Source organism: Carcharhinus amblyrhynchos, chromosome 1, assembly GCF_965287045.1.
Source record: "Carcharhinus amblyrhynchos chromosome 1, sCarAmb.v2.hapA, whole genome shotgun sequence".
NCBI classification, from domain to species: Eukaryota; Metazoa; Chordata; class Chondrichthyes; order Carcharhiniformes; family Carcharhinidae; genus Carcharhinus; species Carcharhinus amblyrhynchos.
In genome coordinates, this window is record NC_137324.1 from 120,410,840 (window position 1) to 120,431,963 (window position 21,124).

Here is a 21,124-nt window from a genome sequence, read left to right on the forward strand (position 1 = left end):
GTGTGTATGTGGGAATGTAGATACAATTAGTATGTATATAAGAAAGCACGTGCAATTATGTATAAGGGCGTGTACAGACGATTATAGAACATAGAACAGTACAGGCCCTTCAGCCCTCGATGTCGTACCGAGCTTTGTCTGAAACCAAGATCAAGCTTTCCCACTCCCTATCATTCTGATGTGCTCCATGTGCCTGCCAAATAACCGCCTGAAAGTTCCTAAAATGTCCGACTCCACTATCACAGTAGGTAGTCCATTCCACACCTCAACCACTCTCTGAGTAAAGAACCTACCTTGGACATCCCTCCTATATCTCTCACCATGAACCTTATAGTAGTACCTCACTAGTAACACCCAAGGAAATAGTCTCTGAACGTCTACCATCCCCCTCATCATCTTATAAACCTCTATTAAGTCGCCTCTCGTCCTCTTCTGCTCTAAAGAGAAAGGGTCTAGTTCCCTCAACCTTTCCTCATAAGACCTACCCTCCAAATCAGCCAGCATCCTGGTAAATCTCCTCTGCAGTCTCTCCAATGCTTCCACATCCTTCTTTATAGTGAGGTGACCAGAACTGCACACAGTATTCCAAATGTGGTCTCACCAAGGTCCTGTACAGTTGCAGCATAACCCCATTGCTCTTAAACTCAAACCCCCTGTTAACAAACACTAACATAACGTAACAGATTATAGGCCTTCTTCATGGCTCTATCCACTTGAGTGGCAACCTTCAGAGATCTGTGGATATGAACCCCAAGATCTCTCTGTCCCTCCGCATTCCTCAGAACCCTGCCACTGACCCTGTAATCCACATTCAAATTTGTCCTACCAAAATGAATCATCTCGCACTTATCAGGGTTAAATTCCTTCTGCCACTTTTCGGCCCAGCTCTGCATCCTATCAATGTCTCTTTGCAGCCTACAACAGCCCTCCACCTCATCCACTACTCTACCAATCTTGGTGTCATCAGCAAATTTACTGACCCACCCTTCAGCCCCCTCCTCCAAGTCATTGATAAAAATCACAAGTAGCAGAGGACCCAGCACTGATCCTTGTGGTACACCGCTGGTAACTGATCTCCAGTCTGAAAATTTTCCATCCACCACCACCTTCTGTCTTCTATGAAATAGCCAGTTACTTATCCAATCAGCCAAATTTCCCTCTATCCCACACCTCCTTACTTTCTTCATGAGCCTACCATGGGGAACCTTATCAAACGCCTTTCTAAAATCCATGTATAAGACATCAATTACTCTACCTTCATCAACACACTTAGTTACCTCCTCAAAGAATTCAATCAAATTTGTCAGGCAAGACTGACCCTTCACGAATCTGTGCTGACTATCCTGGATATATGTAGTGTATGTATGATTAGTGTGTGTACATGTAAGTGAACAAATGATGTATATGTGAGGGTTTATGATGTGTATATGTGAGTGTACATATGATGAATATGTATACATGTGAGTGTACATATGATGACTGTATGTGTGAGTTTATACAATGATTATGTATATCTGAGTTTTATATGAAGAGTATGTGTATGATGCAGATATGAAACTTTGAAAAGCTGCTTTAATGTTGCCCATAACTTTAAGCTATAGGAAATAAAGATAGTGGAACCGGGCTGCAATGTGGTGGCTCTTTTGCTGTGGGTGCAAATCTTTATATGTCCTGTTTGTGAACAGAACTCCCACTTACCTGACGAAGGAGCAGTGCTCCCAAAGCTAGTGGCTTTTGCTACCAAATAAATCTGTTGGACTTTAACCTGGTGTTGTGAGACTTCTTACTGTGTTTATCCCAGTCCAACACCGGCATCTCCACATCATGTTTGGTCTAACACCAGAGGTTCAGTTTCTTGGAGTGAAATTTGGGTATTTTGATTCTTTTCATGAAACACATCTATTTATTGCTACAATGATGATCAGACATTGGAATGACTGTCATCTTAGTAATTGCTACATCTGTTTATCTCTTAGCTCTGAGAATGTATGAAACTGAACAACCTTTTTCTACTCTGAGGAATTCATCCACAGAGGACAGCTGTGTTCTAGCTAAGGTACAGTAATCTACATTACAGGTAGCCAGCCTGTGAAGGATAGAATTGGAACACAATCTTTATACACCTATAATCATTTATTAACAGAGACACATTATAAACATGCACCTCCAAACTCAACAACTGCTGTTTCAATGGGCCGTTTCAATGGTTAGCACTGCTGCCTGACAGTGCCAGTGACCTGGGTTTAATTCTGGCCTTGGATGACTGTGTGGAGTTTGCATGTTTTCCCTGTGGCTGCATGAGTTTTCTCTGGGTGTTCTGATTTTCTCCCACACTCTGAAGATGTGCAGGTTAAGTTGATTGGGTGTCCTAAATTGCCCCTTTGTGTCGGGGGATTAGCAGGGCAAATACGTGGGGTTATGGTGAGATTGTTGGCGGTATAATCTCTGGAATTCTCTGCCCGTTGAAGTGGTGGAGGCTGCCTCGCTAAATATTGTTAAGACACGGGTTGATGGGTTCTTGATAAGAGAGGGGATTAAGGGTTATGGGGAGAGGGCGGGAAAGTGGAACTGAGCCACGACAGATCAGCCATGATCTTACTGAATGGCGGGGCAGGCTCGAAGGGCTAGATGGCCTACTCCTGCTCCTATTTCTTATGTTCTTATGTTCTTATAGGCTGAATGGCTTCCTTCTGCACTGTAAGGATTCTATAATTCAACCTACACCCCTTTTGTGGCATCTGAAATCAATTAATGCCCCATCTGAAAGGGGCATTATTACCTCATTGTAAACAAAAATCTTAATTTAACCATAATACTGTTAATCACAGTGTATGAATCGACCCCGCATATAAGAAAAGCTTATTTTTCTGGGCTCATAAATCATATTTTTCCATAGACCTGGCACATAAACCCCTTTTCAGCCATGACACACTATACTCTGCCTAATTTTAAATTTCGTCTACCTTTGATCACTTACAAGTCATTTTTGCAATAAATAGTTTAAATTATTCAGTGATTTGGATTATTTAATGTAAATAATAGCCCATGACTTCTTGGCTGCTCTGTGTCAGTTATGGGGGTACCACAATTACGCGCTGGGGAATGCCTCTTGGACGTTTGTCGACTTTGTGAAGGGGCAGTATGTGTGACATACCAGTCTGCCAAGCTGTGTTAAAGACTTACTAAACTGTAGGTGGTGACTAAAGAATGTTCCTGATTGCTGTCTACTAATCTTTGCCAAAAAAATGTGACTAATGTGGCAGAACTTGGCTACAATGTCTTAGAATCATCAAATTCCTACAGTGCAGTTGGCCATTCGGCCCATCAAGTCTGCACCTTTGGTTTTTGATAGACAAGGGAATTAAGGATTATGGGGAGAAAGCGGGAAAGTGGAACTGATCTACTTCAGATCAGCCATGATCTTATTGAATGGCGGGGCAAGTTAGATGGCCTACTCCTGCTCCTATTTCTTATGTTCTTATGTAGACACTTCAGCATTTAGGCGCAGGTAAGTCATATGGAATGGCAATCCACTGCTGATTGCAAGGAAATTATGGTCCAAGATTACAAAGTGGGAATTTGATGGTTTAAAATTTTTGGTTTATCAATTTATTTGAGTTAAGCAATTTTGCACTGGGGAAACAGATTAAGCAACACAATCCACAAGTGACATTATTGAGCCCCTGATAGTCCAGTTGGTATATTCACCAAGTGATATAGTGCTGCGCTGTAAGACACCTGAAATTGCAATTATGCATAAACCAGAGACCAAACCAGTATATTTCCTAGTCTGTATTGGTTAATACTATACCAGGTAGTACAATTAATAACAGGGAATTTGTAATTTTCTTAGATGGAGCACGATAGCATACTGGCTATGTTACTGGATTAGTAAACCGGGGCACGGACAAATGATTCAGAAACAAGTTCAGTTCCAACCGTTGGTAGCTGCAGGATTTAAATTTAATTAAATAGCATTTGGAGTAAGAAATTATTATCAGGATGGGCAATCATTAAACCACAAGATTGTCAGAAAAGATTGTCTGAATACCCCTTGGGAAAAAAGTTTGCCATCTTACCCAGTCTGACCTATATATGGGTCCAGAACCATAGCAATTCTCTGAAATGACTTAGCAAGCCACACAGTTATTGTCAAGAAGGCGGCTCATCATCACCTTCTCGAGGGCAATTAGGGAAAGGCAATAAATGCTAGCCTTAGCAGTTTTGCTCACATCTCTTGAATGAATGTTAAAATATCTAATTAATATTTTCTTCACTAAGCATTCTGGATAGTGTAGCAGGTAAAGGACACATAGACCAGAGTGTCTCAGATTCCTGTTTTGTTGAATTGGTTGCCTTTTATTTATGGGCATGATTGGAATGCTGCAATTGACCTTGGTGTCTGTGTACTTGGAAAATAGAGAAAAAGATGGATAGGGCTGTTCCTGATTGCTGTCTACTAGTCTTTGCCAAAAAAATGTGACTAATGTGACAGAACTTGGCTACAATGTCTTAGAATCATTAAATTCCTACAGTGCAGTTGGCCATTCGGCCCATCAAGTCTGCACCTGCTCTCTGTCAGTTTTGCGTTTTAAGTTTACTTATTAGTGTCACAAGTAGGCCTACCCTGCAGTGAAGTTACTGTGAAAATATTATAACAGAGCATCTCACCCAGGCCCCTCCCCTCCAATCTCATCCCACATTTTGTACTATCAAAGGTGGTCTCTTGCTCAGGATGATGGAGGGCTGCTTGCATCCTTCAAAGCTATTATCTTCAGAAGTCAAAGGGAGAAAATAGGATTAAAGATTGTTTTGTGTTTTCTATTTAAATTGAAATTTAAGAAAAAAAGTAAAATTTTACTTAACTTTTTAAAAAATTTGAAGCTACAGTCGGTATTAAAATTATTGGATTGGAAGAGCTGCTGCTGCTTTGCTGGATGTGTGCTGACAAGAAATTTTCCAGTACAAAATACAGCAACGGAGTGTGGTGGGCCTAGGGAAATTTCTCAGCTTTTCATTAGGGCTACCCCTAAGGTACATGAGTTGTTGCGTATAATTGAGAGCCCTCTGGTGGTGAACAACCAGGAGTGTTTGAGGACAAGTGAACTAACAAAAATGGAAATGGTTAATAAATATTTCGTTTTGGAAGGCATATCTTGAGAACTTTTCAGGGAATTGTGAAGTTGCATTTAAGTTTGCCTTTGGCCTTTTAAATATACTTCTGGTTTTGTTTGATACTTCTGGGTGAAAGATTTTTACTGATAAAGTGGGGGACTGACAAATGACATCAGAAATGAACCATTAACATCTATACACCTTCTGCATCAATGATAATGTATAATGTGGGACAGATTTAAATTGAAGCTCCATCTACTTTTCCCAACTATTTTGTCATCAAGCAATTAAACCAAAGTAAACAAACTGAGGGACAAAGGAAAAGGAGCAGCCCCTTAAAGGGAAACTGCCTTAAATAAAAACAAATCACAAATGTAACTTAAAACATTAAATTATAATGTGATTAAAGGAGTCAATAAGGTACCACATCTATGTGGTGCCCAATGGGGCATGGAAGGCCTTGATAGTGCCAATAGACATTGCATGTTCCCTCTTCTGGGACACCGGGTCACAATGCAGCCGCAATGGAGGGGCAGACAGGTGGGCCAGACACTACCAGGATCTGTTGAAAACAAGTTTGGCCATGTTCATGAAGAGGTCCTCCCCCTCCTTCCCTGCTCCTCTCTGCACAGGGTGCCTGTAGATCAGGAGCATAGGGCTAGTAAAAAATGCAACAGAAGCTTTTTTTTTCAATAACAGAAAGGGGAGTGCAGCCTAAAGCAAGCTATGTATACATAGTCCATGGACTCCACAAGGCTGCAGAATGGGCAGGCACCTTGGGAGTCCATGCACCGTTGCAACCTATGGTTGTATTAAACTGCTATGTGCAACCCCCTCCACCCCAGGTCTTCGCTTGTTCAAGGGTGAACTCTTCCACTGAGGGACCTCTACTGGGGATCTCCGCCACCGTATGACAACAAAGCGAGTCTGGGGGTGGGCAGGAAAAGGAATTGAAGGGTGAAAACAGACCTTAGTGTGATTTGAATTCATTGGTTAACCCCTGAGCTACATGATCACTTTTCATACCTAACTTTAAAAAAAGTAACCATACTGCACTAATGTATCTTTCCTCTTTTCTCTGAAAGCCATTGATACAATATCTAAATAACTAGCATTGTTCAGTATTTTTAATGTAATTGTGCGTATTTGGAAAGCAGGTCCAGGAGCAATCAACATAAATCCTATTGTTAAATTAAAATTTCTATAAATATGGTTTGTTCCAAATCTGTTTTTTATATGAACCTGTCATTGAGCGAATGAATCGAAGTAGGAAGGTAATGTTAAAGGTGCAGAGAAAATCTGGTGTATTTTTAAAATTAGAACTCAGTTAAAGATACAGACACCATTTTAACCGTATGCATTAATTTGTTAGCAAAAGCCTTACATACTCTCACGGAATACAGATAATGTACTTTACACTTTGCTTCTGAGCAAATCTCAAAAACTTTCTAATGACCATTTAACAACCAGCGACATAAAGCACTCGCAACAATCAAAAAATGTGCACACTCGTTTTTTTTGTTTTACCAATAAACATTCAAAAAAGTTAAAGTTCACGTGTTCTGTACTAATGAGTTTTGAGGTCACATGACCAATGACAATGTGTTTAATTCTTGTTTTACTTGCTGATCAGAAATGCAATGAGTTGCATGTGGTGATGACTAATATACTGGATAGCACTGCCCTTGTCAAACATAAGTAAATTAATTGTATAAAATGTTTTCTGTTTCCTTCTGCAAACTTAAAACAGGCTGCAAGATGCACTGAAACATTTGACGAACGTATAGATAGCAACTGGCTTGAAAAGGTTACTGCATCACACAGGCCACCCCGAGCACTACAGGTAAAACAATAATATTTCATATTTTTTATGTTAAAAGCTGAAACGAAATATCCTTGAAAATCTTTAATCCTGTTAAAATATTAAAGGCTGAAAACAATTATTAATTTGGTAATCAGTCAATACTCAGCTTTTCAGCAGGACATTGGCTGAGGTTGCTTGGCATTGATCCTTTCCTCAGAATGTGCACATAGGAGCTTAAAATTAAAGATAATGGCTGGAATTTTACCGCACTGCCCGCCACAGGAATCATAGTGGATGAGGGGTGGACAATGGGAAGGTCCGTTGACCCTGGACAGGATTTTATGGTTTCAGGGTAAGGGTGGCCATAAAATTCCACCCATTTGGCACACTTGATGCCTGATTTTTAACTGGAGTATGTTAAAATGTCAGTTAGGATTTGAATGTGGTTTCTAGGGGAGGAGGTTCTCAGATGCAGAAGATTAAAATGCAGGAGTGTAATTAGAAGTTACCTTGTTTAAATCTAGCAAGGTAACCCATTATTTAGAGAAGCATAGCATATTATTTTGTGCTAATAACTAGAAATAAATTGAATTAAGTTTGATTACATCTATTACTCTGTATGGGTGGCATGATGGCAGAGTGATTAGCACTGCTGTCTCTCAACTCCAGGGACCTGGGTTCGATTTTTGGCTTGGGTCACTGTCTGTGTAGAGTTTGCACTTTCTACCCGTGTCTGCATGGGTTTCCTCCGGGTGCTCCGCTTTCCTCCCACACACCAAAGATGTGCGGGTTAGGTTGATTAACCATGCTAAGTTGCCCCTTAGTGTCCCAGAATGTGTAGGTTAGAGGGATTAGCTGGGTAAACGTGCGTGGTTGTGGGTAGAGAGCCTGGGGTGAGATTGTTGTTGGTGCGGTCTCGATGAGCCAAATGGCCTCCTTCTGCACTGTAAGGTTTCTGTGTTCAATTGCCATTTGAGAAATAAAGCACCTTAATGATTTATGTCTGACCTCATTACACTGGGCCTGCCGTCGAAATTATTGAAAAAGACACAGCCAGTTTAGATTATAAAGTAGGGGGTTGTCTTGTTACATCTTTTGCTCATATTTTACTCCATTCAAGGCATTGTATAAATGCAAGTTGTTATACTACTTAAATTAATTATTGAGCTGTATAATTATGTTGCTGAACTTAGGATATTTCATACTGCTTGCAGGACTGACCAGCACATCTCTCTGAGAGAATAATTGAGACAAGACTCAAATGTATAACAAGTGTAAAGAAAAGTGCACTAAAATAAAATCTTGCATTACACAATAAATTAAAGTGGAAAAAGTCTTATTTTCCATGTAACTCTTCTTCGCCTCCTTATTGGAAAGGACCTACTTATATTTAGCTATAATTTCTCATACATGCCAGAAAGTCCTGGTACCTTCAATAAGTGGACATCCTTTAATTGATTCTGGTCTATTTTTTGCCTTTCCTCCTCTATCAATTTTTGGTGACAGTGGACAATGGTTGATATTGGATTGACCACACATTATACACCTCTCCCAAATTTTGTTTCCATTGATGGATTGATGTGATGAAAAGCCTTGCTGTGATCACTGTTTATCTAGTGAAGTAAATTTTTTATAGGGGCGGTGCAGGTCATTCCCAAAAAAAACTACTCATCATGGACAAAGGTTAACATCGGTAACAACAAAAACTTGTATTTATATAGCACCTTTAATGTAGTAAAGCATCCCAAAACATTTTACAGTAGCTTCATTAATCAAAGTTTGGCATCGAGCTACGTATGGAAATTTAAAAAAAAAGATGGCTGAGAGCTTGTTTGAAGAGGTAGGCTTTGTGGATAGTCTTAAAGGAGCAGAGAGATGCGGTGAGGCAGGAGACTTTAAGGAGGTAATTCCAGATATTAAGGCTTTGGAATCTGAAGGTACGGATGCCAAAGATAGAGAGATTAAATTGGGGATGCACAGGAAAGCAGTAATAGAGGAAGGCAGAAACCTTGAAGGATCATAGGACCGGATGATCAAGGCCCTTTAGGAATTCAAAACACCAAGATGGGAATTTTAAAATTAAGGCATCGGGGGTGGGACTGAGGTTAATGAATGCACGAGCGATGTGACTAGTGGGCTATTTCAATCAACATTTTCTCATCTGATGTCCAAATTCGCACTTTTCAACAAAGGACTCTAGGTATATTGTCAGTTTTCCTCTTTTTCCCTTTCCCTGGTTCAGGGGCAAGAAGGCCAATTGCAGCACCAAACAGATGTCCTAACAGGGACCTACAACTAATGCAAAGACTTTGAATTAAGGTTCAGTCATATGAGCTGGAATTTTACCACCCCGCCTGCCACGGCAATCGAAGCAGGCGAGGGGTGGACAATGGGAAGGTCCATTGACCTCAGATTTTATGGTTTTGGGACGAGCGAGGCTGTAAAATCCCACCTGTGGGTTTTTAGTGCCTTGACAATTTCATAGTCACTCCTTTGATATCAAAAAGGTTTCATGTTCTTTTTCTCTGCTTTTAAAATTTAGAATATCATAGAAGCTAATTCATACAGTTTGTTTTTGATGTTTGTTAAACCTCAACTGGTTTAGAGAAAATACACTTAATACCAGATCAATTGTATGATTTTTGGTAAATTTCTGAAAGGTTTGACATGTTTATGCAGGCAGCTGAATTTAGTGGGTACCAGGTGAAGGGCTCTGCATCCAGTGACACAGTAGTCAGGGCCTCTCAGGAAGAGTTAGAATTTGAAGAACGTTTTGATCCTTTCTATCAAGTTCCAGGAAGCCTCACTACAGATGCCAGTTTTGTATCACCACCTTTAGCAAGGAATTCGGCACTGACTGCATTGTTTCAGGTAAAGTTAAGATGAGAGTGACTGAGTTTTCAAATGCAGTGTTTCTCAGTAAAGTGCACTTAATTATATAGACTTATATGTGCACAACGTGAAAAAGATTTCAGATCCACCAAATGATAAGAAAACAAATCTTAATTTTGCGGAGGACAAGTGTGTCACAGCTGAAGATGATCAAGATTTTTCTTTTCTTTAATTAATATTCGCCTCTGTTTAAGTACATATTTCTATTTGTATATATATGGCTCAGCATATTCATGTTAAATTCTTCCTCTCCTTGACTTTGTTTTCTTGATAAACAGCTTTTATTTTTTTTCCAATCCCAGTAAAGATTGTTTTACCAACAAACGTTCCTGGCCAGCTGAGTTCTTTTGGTTCATGCTCTAAATTTGAATAGGCACAGTTGGACTTTCACAAGGTTAAATTAATTTGAGATATATACAATTATTGTAAATGTAACAAAGACCAGACCAGTTAATCATTATTGGACCCGGAATTTCAACAAAAAAAGGAGAACAAAGATAGGCCCTTTGGCCCTCCCAGCCTGCACCGACCAGGCTGCTCGATTTAACTAAAACTCCCTACCCTTCCAGGGACCGTATCCCTCTATTCCCATCCTATTCGTGTACTTGTCAAGATGCCATTTAAAAGTCACTACCGTATCCGCTTCCACTACCTGCCCCGGCAACGAGTTCCAGGCACCCACTACTGTCTAAAAAAAAATAAAATCTGCCTCGTACATCTTCTTTAAACCTTACCCCTTGCACCTTAAACCTATGCCCCCTAGTAATTGACTCTTCCACCCTGGGAAAGAGCTCCTTACTATCTACTCTGTCCCTGCCTCTCATAATCTTGTGGACTTCTATCAGATCGCCCCTCAATCTCCATCGCGCCAGTGAGAACAAACCAAGTTTTTCCAACCTCTCCTCATAGCTAATGCCCTCCATACCAGGCAACATCCTGGTAAATCTTTTCTGTACCCTCTCCAAAACCTCCATATCTTTCTGGTAGTGTGGTGACCAAGACTGAACACTATATTCCAAGTGTGGCCTCATTGAGGTTCTATAAAGCTGCAACATGACTTGCCAATTCTTAAATTTAGTACCCCAGCCAATGAAGGCAAGCATGCCGAATGACTTCTTGACTACCTTCTCCACCTGCATTGCCACTTTCAGTGATCTGTGTATCTGTACACCCAGATCCGTTTGCCTACCAATACTCTTAAGGGTCCTGCCATTTTTCCTATCTGTATTAGACCTTCCAAAATGCATCACTTCACATTTGTCTGGATTAAATTCCATCTGTCATCTCTCTGCCCAAGTCTCCAACTGATCTATATCCTGCTGTATCCTCTGATGGTCCTCATCGCTGTCCTCAAATCCACCAACCTTTGTATCATCCACAAACTTACTAATCAATCCAGTTACATTTTCCTCCAAATCATTTATATATATATATTACAAACATTAAATTTCCCAGCACTGATCCCTGAGGAACACCACTTGTCACAACTCTCCATTCGAAATGCACCTTTCCACTGCTACCCTCTGTCTTCTTTGACAGAGCCAGGTTTGTATCCACCTTGCCAGCTCACCTCTGATCCCATGCAACTTCATCTTCTGCACCAGTTTGCTATGAGGGACCTTGTCAAAGGCTTTATTGAAGTCCATGTAGACAACACCCACTGCCCTACTCTCATCAATCATCTTCGTCACTTCCTTGAAAAACTCCATCAAGTTCATGAGACACAACCTCTCCTTCACAAAACCATGTTGCCTCTCACTATTATGTTCGCTTATTTCCAAGTGGGAATATATCTTGTCTCGAAGAATCCTGCCCAATAATTTCCCTACCACTGAGGTAAGGCTCACCGGCCTGTAATTACCTGGATTATTCTTGCTACCCTTCTTAAATACAAGAATAACATTGGCTATTCCCCAATCCTCTGGGACCTCTCCTGTAGCCAGTGAGGATACAAATATTTCTTTCAAGGCTCCAGCAATTTCCTCTCTTGCCTCTTTCAGTATTCTGGGGTATATCCCATCAGGACGTGGAGACTTGTCTACCTTAATGTTTCTCAAGAACCCCAAAACTCCTGCTTTTTGATCTCAACATGACTCAAACTATCTATGCATCCTTTCGCAGACTCATCATCCACCAAGTCCTTCTCTTTGGTGAATACTGACACAGAGTACTCATTTAATACCTCTGGCTCCACACATAGATTCCCTTCCTTGTCCTTGACTGGGCCAACCCTCTCCCTGGCTACTCTCTTCTTCTTTACATATGTATAAAGAGCCTTGATATTTTCCTTAATCCTGCTGGCCAATCTTTTTCATGATCCCTTTTAGTCTTTCTTACTCCTTAAATTTCTTTCTACTTTTCTTGTATTCCACACTTGCTTCATATGTTCCCAGTCTTCTAGCTTTGAAAAATGCTTCATTTTTCCCTTTTACTGGGCTCACAATATCTCTCGCTATCCAAGGTTCCCAAAACTTGCCATACTTATCCTTCATCCTTACAGCAATGTGCCAGTCCTGAATCCCTATCAACCTACACTTGAAAACCTCCCACATGCCAGATGTTGATTTGCCCTCAAACATCTGCCCCAATCTACGTTCTTCAGTTCCTGCTTAATATTGTTGTAATTAGCTTTCCCCCAATTTAGCACCTTAACTTGAGGACTACGCTTATCTTTATCCATCAGTACCTTAAAGCTTCCTGAATTGTGGTCACTGTTCCTGAACTGCTCCCCTACTGAAACATTGACCAGCTGGCTAGGCTCATTCCTCAATATCAGGTCCATTATGGCCACTTCCCTAGTTGGACTATCTACATACTGTTTCAGGAAGCCCTCCTGGATGTTTCTTACAAACTCTGCCCTATCCACTCCCCTAGCACTAAGTCAGTCCCAGTCAATATATGGGAAATTAAAATCTCCCACCACAACAACTCTGTTTCTTATACACCTTGCCAAAATCTGCCTACACATCTGTTCCTTAATCTCCCGCTGGCAGTTGAGTGGCCAATAGTAAACCCCCAATACTGTGACTACACCTTTCCTATTCCTGAGTTCTACCCATATTGCCACGTTGTGTGAGCCCTCCGAGCTGTTCCCCTGGAGTGTCCTCGATGGTGTCAAAACAGGGTTCCTATTTTTCTACAAAATTAACACTGACCAAATTATATACTCAGGAATCAGGTGTTAACATGGTGCATTCCTGTAATTTTATTAGAAGTTGTTTATTGCAGGGAGAAAGAGGGTTTATCCTGCCTTTCATTGAAGGAAATGCATTAATCTCACAGTTTAACATTTATGGGGTGGCACAGTGGTTGGCACTGCTGCCTCACAGTGCCAGGGACCCGGGTTTGATTCCCAGCTTGGGTCACTGTCTGTGTGGAGTTTGAACGTTCTCCCCATGTCTGCATGAGTTTCCGCCAGGTGCTCCGGTTTCCACCCACAGTCTGAAAAGCTTGCTGATTAGGCGCATTGACCCAAACAGGTCCCTGAGTGTGGTGACTAGGGGAATTTCACAAGAATTCATTGGAGCGATAATGTAAGCCTTACTTGTGACCAATAAATAAACTTTAAACTTAAACTTTACAGTTACAGTGGCTTTTAAAAAAATAATTTATGGGATGTAGGGCATCGCTGCCCAGACCAGCATTTATTGCTCACCCCTAATGACCTTAAGAAGGTGCCTTTTTGGACCCTTGTGCCATAAGTACATGCATAGTGGTGTTACGGAGGGGTTTCCAGGATTTTGGCGCAGTGGCAGTGAAGGAATAACAATATATTTCCAAGTTACGTTGATGAGTGACTTGCAGGAGAACTTGCATGTGGCAGTGTTTCCATGTGTCTACTGCCCTTGTCCTAGATGGCAGTTGTCATGTGTTTGGAAGATGCTGCCTAAGGAAGCTTGGTGAGTTCCTACAGGGCATCTAGTGCCTGCCTCTATGTTTTGGTGGTGGAGCGAGTGAATGTCTGTGGTAGGAGTACCATTCAAGTAAGCTGCTTTGCTCTCAATGGTGTCAAGTTTCTTGAGTGTTGTAAAATCTGCATTCATCCAGATAATGTGGGAGGAAACCAGAAACCCAGAGGAAACCCACACAGACACGGGGAGAATGTGCAAACTCCACACAGACAGTGACCCAAGCTGGGAATCAAACCTTGTGATGTGCGGCAGCAGTGCTAACCACTGTGCCACCTTGCTGCCCCCACGGTCTGAAAGACGTGCTGCTTAGGTGCATCGACCCGAATAGGCGCAGGTGTGTGGTGACTAGGGGATTTTCACAGTAACTTCATTGCAATGTTAGTGTAAGCCTTACTTTTAATTGGACAGTATTCCATCACACTCCTGATTTGTGCCTTGCAGATAGTGAACAGTCAGGAAGTGAGTTACTTGCTGCAGGATTCCTAGCCTCTGACCTGGTCTCGTACCCATAGTATTTATAAGATTAGTCCAGTTCAGTTTATGGTCAATGGTAGCCTTCCAGGATGTTGATAGTAGGGGATTCAGCGATGGTAATGCCATCGAATATCAAGGGGCAATTGTTAGATCTCTCTTACTGGATTTGGTCATTGCCTGATACTTATGTGGTGCGAATGTTACTGGCCACTTGCCAGCCCAAGTCTGGATTGGGGCCAGGTCTTGCTGCATTTGGACATGGACTGTTTCAGTGTCTGAGGAGTTATGAATAGTGTTGAACCTTGTGCAATCGTTCTTGAACATTCCCACTTCTGATCTTGTGATGGAAGGAAGGTCATTAATGAAGCAAGTGAAGATGGTTGGGCTTAGGACACTATGCTGAGGAACTCCTGCAGTGATGTCCTGGAGCTGAGACAATTGATCTCCAATCACCATAGCCATCTTCCTTTGTGACAGTTATAACTCTAACTAGCAGAGTGGTTTCTCGTCTGATTTCCTTTGACTCCAGTTTTGCTAGTGCTCCTTGATGCCATACTCAGTCATCAATGTGCAGCCACCTCTGCTGGATCTGTCCAGCTGGATAGGACATACCCCGGGATTGTAGTGATGGTGGTGACTGGGACAGAGGATTTGGTCAGTATGACTATAGTTAGGCTGTTGGTTGAATAGTCTGTGAGACATCTCTTCCAGTATTGGCACGAGTTCCTGATGAGAGGTCATGGAACCTATACAGATTTAAGGGGAGGAGGTGCTTGCTGACTTGAGGCAAATCAGAGTAGATAAATCCCCAGATCGGATAGGTGTTCCCTCGGACTGTGAGGGAGACTAGTGTTGAAATTGCAGGAGCCCTGGCATATATATTTAAAATGTCGGTGTCCACAGGTGAGGTGCCAGATGATTGGAGGATAGCTCATGTTGTTCCATTGTTTAAAAAAGCCTCAAAAAGTAAGCCGGGAAATTATAGGCCGGTAAGTTTGACATCAGTAGTAGGTAAATTCTTCAAAGGAATACTAAGAGATAGGATCTACAAATACTTGGATAGACAGGGACTTATTAGAGAGCGTCAACGTGGCTTTGTGCGTGGTAGGTCATGTTTGACCAACCTATTGGAGTTTTTCGAGGAGATTACCAGGAAAGTGGCTGAAGGGAAGGCAGTGGCTATTGTCTACATGGACTTCAGTAAGGCCTTTGACAAGGTCCCGTGTGGGAGTTAGTTAGGAAAGTTCAGTCGCTGGGTATACATGGAGAGGTAGTAAATTGGATCAGACATTGGCTCAATGGAAGAAGCCAGAGAGTGGCAGTTCAGGTTTGCTTCTCTGCGTGGAGGCCTGTAACTAATGTTGTGCCACAGGGATCAGTGCTGGGCCCATTGTTTGTCATCTGTATCAATGATCTGGATGATAATGTGGTAAGTTGGATCAGCAAATTTGCTGATGATATAAAGATTGGAGGTGTAATGGACAGTGAGGAAGATTTTTTTCAAATCTTGCAGAGGAATTTGGACCAGCTAGAAAAATGGGCTAAAAAATGGCAGATGGAGTTTAATGTAAACAAGTGTGAGGTATTGCACTTTGGAAGGACAAACCAAGATGGAACATACAAGGTAAATGGTAGGACACTGTAGAGTGTAGTAGAACAGAGGGACCTGGGAATACAGATACATAACTCCCTAAAAATGGCGTCATAGGTAGATAGGGTTGTAAAGAGTGCTTTCGGTACATTGGCCTTTATAAATCAAAATATTGAGTATAAGAGTTGGAATGTTATGGTGAGGTTGTATAAGACATTGGTGAGGCCAAATTTAGAGTATTGTGTGCAGTTTTGGTCACCTAATTACAGGAAGGATACTAATAAGGTTGAAAGAGTGCAGAGAAGGTTTACAAGGATGTTGCCAGGACTTGAGAAACTGAGTTACAGAGAAAGGTTGCATAGGTTAGAACTTTATTCCCTGGAGCATAGAAGAATGAGGGGAGATTTGATAGAGGTGTATAAAATTATGATGGGTATAAATAGAGTGAATGCAAGCAGGGTTTTTCCACTGAGGCTAGGGGAGAAAAAAACTTAGAGGACGTGGGTTAAGGGTGAAGGGAGAAAAGTTTACAGGGAATATTAGGTGGGGGGAGGTTCTTCACACAGAGAGTGATAGGAGTGTGGGATGAGCTGCCAGATGAAGTGGTAACTGCGGGCTCACTTTTATCATTTAAGAAAAACTTGGACAGATACATGGATGAGAGAGGTGTGGAGGGATATGGTCCAGGTGCAGGTCAGTGGGACTAGGCAGAAAAATGGTTCGGCACATCCAAGAAGGGCCAAAAGGCCTATTTCAGTGCTGTAATGTTCTATGGTTCTATGTTAAAAATAAATAGTTAATATCATGCAATTGACATTGGTCAGTTATTTTTGATGGATTATTTCTGTAACTGAATGAAAAAGTATTTTGTTTTGGATATGTACTACATAAAGTGAGCGGTGACATAATTATTATTTATGTTCTAGGATGCAACATTTCAATTATATTTAAACTATCCACATCTTTCTGTAGTTGAATTCAAAACCTTACTCATCACAGTATATTGTTCTTTGCTCCAGTCAAACACTTCTCTAAATTCAATTGAATTTAATTTTAATTAGAATCTTTAATAGTATAGATTGATGTTGAATATAATTCAATTCAATTCAGATGTTTTGGATTTTGTTTATTGCAAGGTAAACTCTCCAATACAACAGGTGCCTTCGGGGGATACATTTGTGGACAATGCTGTCCACTGTTCCAGGGGTAATCTCCACAGCAATGTGGGAGAACTTGAGTTTTCAGTGCCAATCCACCAACCGAGTACCAGTGGTAAGTTACTTGTTATCAAAAGAGAGTAAAATCGTAGGCTGGGGGATAAAAATCTAAGGTATAATTATTCTTAAAAATAACTATAAGTTACAATCAAGTACAGGAGTGTCGTTGTGTACAAGAACTGTCAGTAATGAACTTGGCATCTGTAAATTTTAATAGACTAATTGCCATTGAAATATTTTGAGACATTAATGTGTAATATAATTAATGATTATTGTTATGATTTCACTCATTGGGCAGAATTTAATGACCCTGTTGGAAGCGAGTTTGGAAGTGATGTGATTAGGTGGAAGAGTTTGAGGTGGAGATCTCAATTAAGTCCACGGTGCGAAGATAGCGGGTGGCCTTCCTCTCTAGAGGTCAATTAAAACCCTTAAACGCCTATCCTGCTGCCAGTGGCATTCAACCAACAACAGTGGGGGACTCGCCATCTGCGGAGGTTGCCCAGCCAGCCATGCTGCGTTTTCCTCTGGCTGAGTGGTGTCGAGGTGGGAGGGGAGAGGCCTTTGTGGTTCTTTGTAACTAATCAAGGCTCCCAGCATTGAGAAGAATGGCCCGCAGGAAGTTAGCACACTACTCTTACTGTTGATTCCTCTTCTCAATAGGTCTGCATTAAAACTGTTCCCAGCATAAAATGAGAATAGTTTGTCATAAGATTGGGAAAGATTTAAAAATCAACAAAGAATGACTAAGAAGGTGATAAAGAAAGGAAAGAGAGTAGGAACCTAAACTAGCACTAAATACAAAAAATGACAGTAAAAGTTTTTACAAATATATAAAGAAGAGGCTGGCTAGAGTGAATGTTGGACCCTTGGAGGATGAGAAGGGGGATTTAGCGATGAGGAAATGGCTGAGGCTTTAAATAAGTTTTTTGCCTTGGTCTTCACGGAGGAGGACACGAATAGTTTGCCGGATATTAAAGATAGAAGGATGGTAGGAGATGAGGGCCTAAATGTGATTACTATCACTAGAGAGGTAGTGCTTGAGAGACTAATGGGACTGAAGGTGGACAAGTCCCCAGGACCAGATGGAATGCATCCCAGGGTTCTGAAAGAAATGGCAGAGGTGATAGTGGATGCCTTAGTAATTATTTATCAAAATTCGCTGGACTCCGAGGAAGTGCCGGAAGATTGGAAAACGGCTAAGGTTACGCCGCTGTTTAAAAAAGGTAGCAGACAAAAGGTAGGGAATTATAGGCCGGTTAGTTTAACGTCTGTAGTTGGAAAAATGCTAAAATCCATCATCAAAGAAGAAATAACAAGGCACCTAGAAAAGAATGGTTTGATCAAGCAGACGCAGCACGGATTTGTTAAGGGGAAGTCGTGTTTGACGAATTTATTGGATTTCTATGAGGATGTGACTAGTGTGGTAGACAGAGGGGAACCGGTGGATGTGGTGTTTTTAGATTTCCAAAAGGCGTTTCATAAGGTGCCTCACAAAAGGTTGCTACAGAGGGTTAGGGTGCACGGAGTTGAGGGTAAGGTGTTAGCGTGGATAGAGGATTGGCTATCTAATAGGAAGCAGACAGTTGGTATCAATGGGTGCTATTCTGGTTGGCAGTTGGTGACTAGTGGAGTGCCGCAGGGATCGGTGCTGGGTCCTCAACTGTTTACCATTTATATAGATGATCTGGAGGAGGGGGCTGAGTGTAGGGTGACGAAATTTGCTGATGACACGAAGATGAGTGGAAAAGCAAATTACGTGGAGGGTGTGGAAAGTCTGCAGAGGGATCTGGATAGGCTGAGTGAGTGGGCGAGGACCTGGCAGATGGAGTATAATGTTAGCAAGTGTGAGGTTATCCACTTTGGCAGAAATAATAGTAGGAGGAATTATTATTTAAAAGGTGAAAAGCTGCAGCATGCTACGGTGCAGAGGGACCTGAGGGTCCTTGTGCACGAGTCGCAAAAATCCAGTCTGCAGGTGCAGCAGGTGATCAAGAAGGCGAATGGAATGTTGGCCTTTATAGCGAGGGGGATAGAATACAAAAGTAGGGAGGTCTTGCTGCAACTGGACAGGGTACTGGTGAGGCCGGAGCTGGAGTACTGTGTGCAGTTTTGGTCACCGCACTTGCGGAAGGATACATTGGCCTTGGAGGGAGTGCAGAGGAGGTTCACTAGGCTGATTATGGAGATGAGGGGGTTGGCCTATGAAGAGAGACTAAATAGACTGGATCTGTACTCGTTGAAGTTTAGAAGGATGAGGGGAGGATCTTATAGAGACGTATAAGATAATGAACGGGATGGATAGGGTAGAGGTAGAGAGATTCTTCCTGCTTAGAAAGGATAGCAGGACTAGAGGACACAGCCTCAAGATTAGAGGGAGGCAGTTTAGATCAGAGTTGAGGAGGAACTTCTTCACTCAAAGGGTGGTGAATCTCTGGAATTCTCTGCCTGTTGAAGTGGTGGAGGCTCCCTCGCTAAATATATTTAAGTCATGGGTAGATAGGTTTCTGATAGACAGGGGAATTAAGGGTTATGGGGAGAAAGCGGGAAAGTGGAACTGATCCTTTTCAGATCAGCCATGATCTTATTGAATGGTGGGGCAGGCTCGAAGGGCTAGATGGCCTACTCCTGCTCCTATTTCTTATGTTCTTATAAGATTTTTTGTAATCATGCGAGTGTACTTTGCAGTGCACAGAGTGTGGGAGATTAATTTTAAAATTCCCACTGAAAAAAAGTGGGATTTATTCCAGTTTTTATGCAAACTTGGCACTTAGAATTTTTATGGGAATATCCCACCTGTGATCTTTCCTCGTTTACTTGTTTCACGTCATTAAATTTTTGTGGCAATGGAGTCATGCCCTTGGGGTAGGGTTCCAGGCTGTGACCTCCTTAGCAATCACCTCCCACATCCACTGCGTTAGTTATCTCAGTGACTTGCACATAGAGTGTAGAACATCCCTTCTCCACTATACTGCCTCCATCAGGACCCCCAGTGCAACCATTGTGATCCTCTCCCTTAGTCTCAGAGTCATCCTGAGATGTGTTGTCATCCTATTGCTAAAAATAACCTATATATTAGGTTATACATAATGATTGAAGAACATAGAATCATAGAATCCCTACAGTGCAGAGGTAGTCTATTCGGCCCATGGAGTCTGCACTGACAATGATCCCACCCATGCCCTATCGCCATGTCTTTGCATATTTACCCTGCTAATCCCTCTGACACTAATGGACAACTTAGCATGGTTGATCCACTTAACACACACTGTGGGAGGAAACCAGAGCACCTGGAGGAAACACACGCAGACACAAGGATAATGTACAAACTCCATGCACACAGTGACCCAAGGGAATCAAATCCAGACTCCTCGTGCTGTGAGGCAGCAGTGCTAATTATGATGATACAAGTTCAGCACTTGAACTTAATGGGTGCCTACACATCCTGCTTAGAACGTTTGTCCAATAGGACTCTTCCTTATATGGGCATTTCCAAACACACTCAGCAATTTATTTTCCACCTAGTATTTCCTCGGTGAGGAAAAACAAAGATTGCTAAATGAAAATATTACTGTAAATATGCAATTGATAATTTTCACATGACCATGCTGCTTCCTGGCACCATAGAGGAGGTTCATTTTGGACTGTGGAATGGAGTCCTGACAAAATTCTACCTCCATGAATGGAAGTGATGTCATAAGTCCCCCTTTGACCTAGCTGTGAAAACCTGTGCAACTCACTCAACCAAAGTTATTTCTTTTTGACACATTCCATTGTTTGGCTACTGTCCCAGATTATTTGTCAGTGATTAATCTAATATCAGATGATTATTTGTTGTTCCCTTGAAAGCTCTACTCTTGGTTATGATTATCCATGACCGACAACAAAATAAACTGGCTAATCACCATTTCAGATTTCCCTTATCACTTTTATTCAACACATTTTTTTCAAATTTAACAAATAGTTGTTTCCTGTATTATTCCCTGAGGGCCTTAGTCTTTGTCTCTAAGTGACAGTAGCCCGTGTAATTAAGAGCAGTTTGGTTGCTGAGAATTTATTGTAATCACTGAGACACTGGCTTATGTTGGTATAGCTAGACAAACATGAAGTTCCACGTACT

The 21,124-nt window shown here is 41.6% G+C and overlaps 1 protein-coding gene across 1 annotated transcript in view; it reads left to right on the forward strand.

Moving 5' to 3' along the window:
- Positions 1-21,124, forward strand: part of LOC145350180 (5'-3' DNA helicase ZGRF1-like) — a 94,835-nt gene that overhangs the window by 5,848 nt on the left and 67,863 nt on the right. Inside the window, exons 7-9 of the mRNA XM_080199230.1 lie at positions 1,972-2,056; positions 6,866-6,958; positions 16,924-17,059. Of these exons, the coding sequence (XP_080055356.1) occupies positions 1,972-2,056; positions 6,866-6,958; positions 16,924-17,059 (314 nt within the window). The remainder of the gene's footprint in view (positions 1-1,971; positions 2,057-6,865; positions 6,959-16,923; positions 17,060-21,124) is intronic.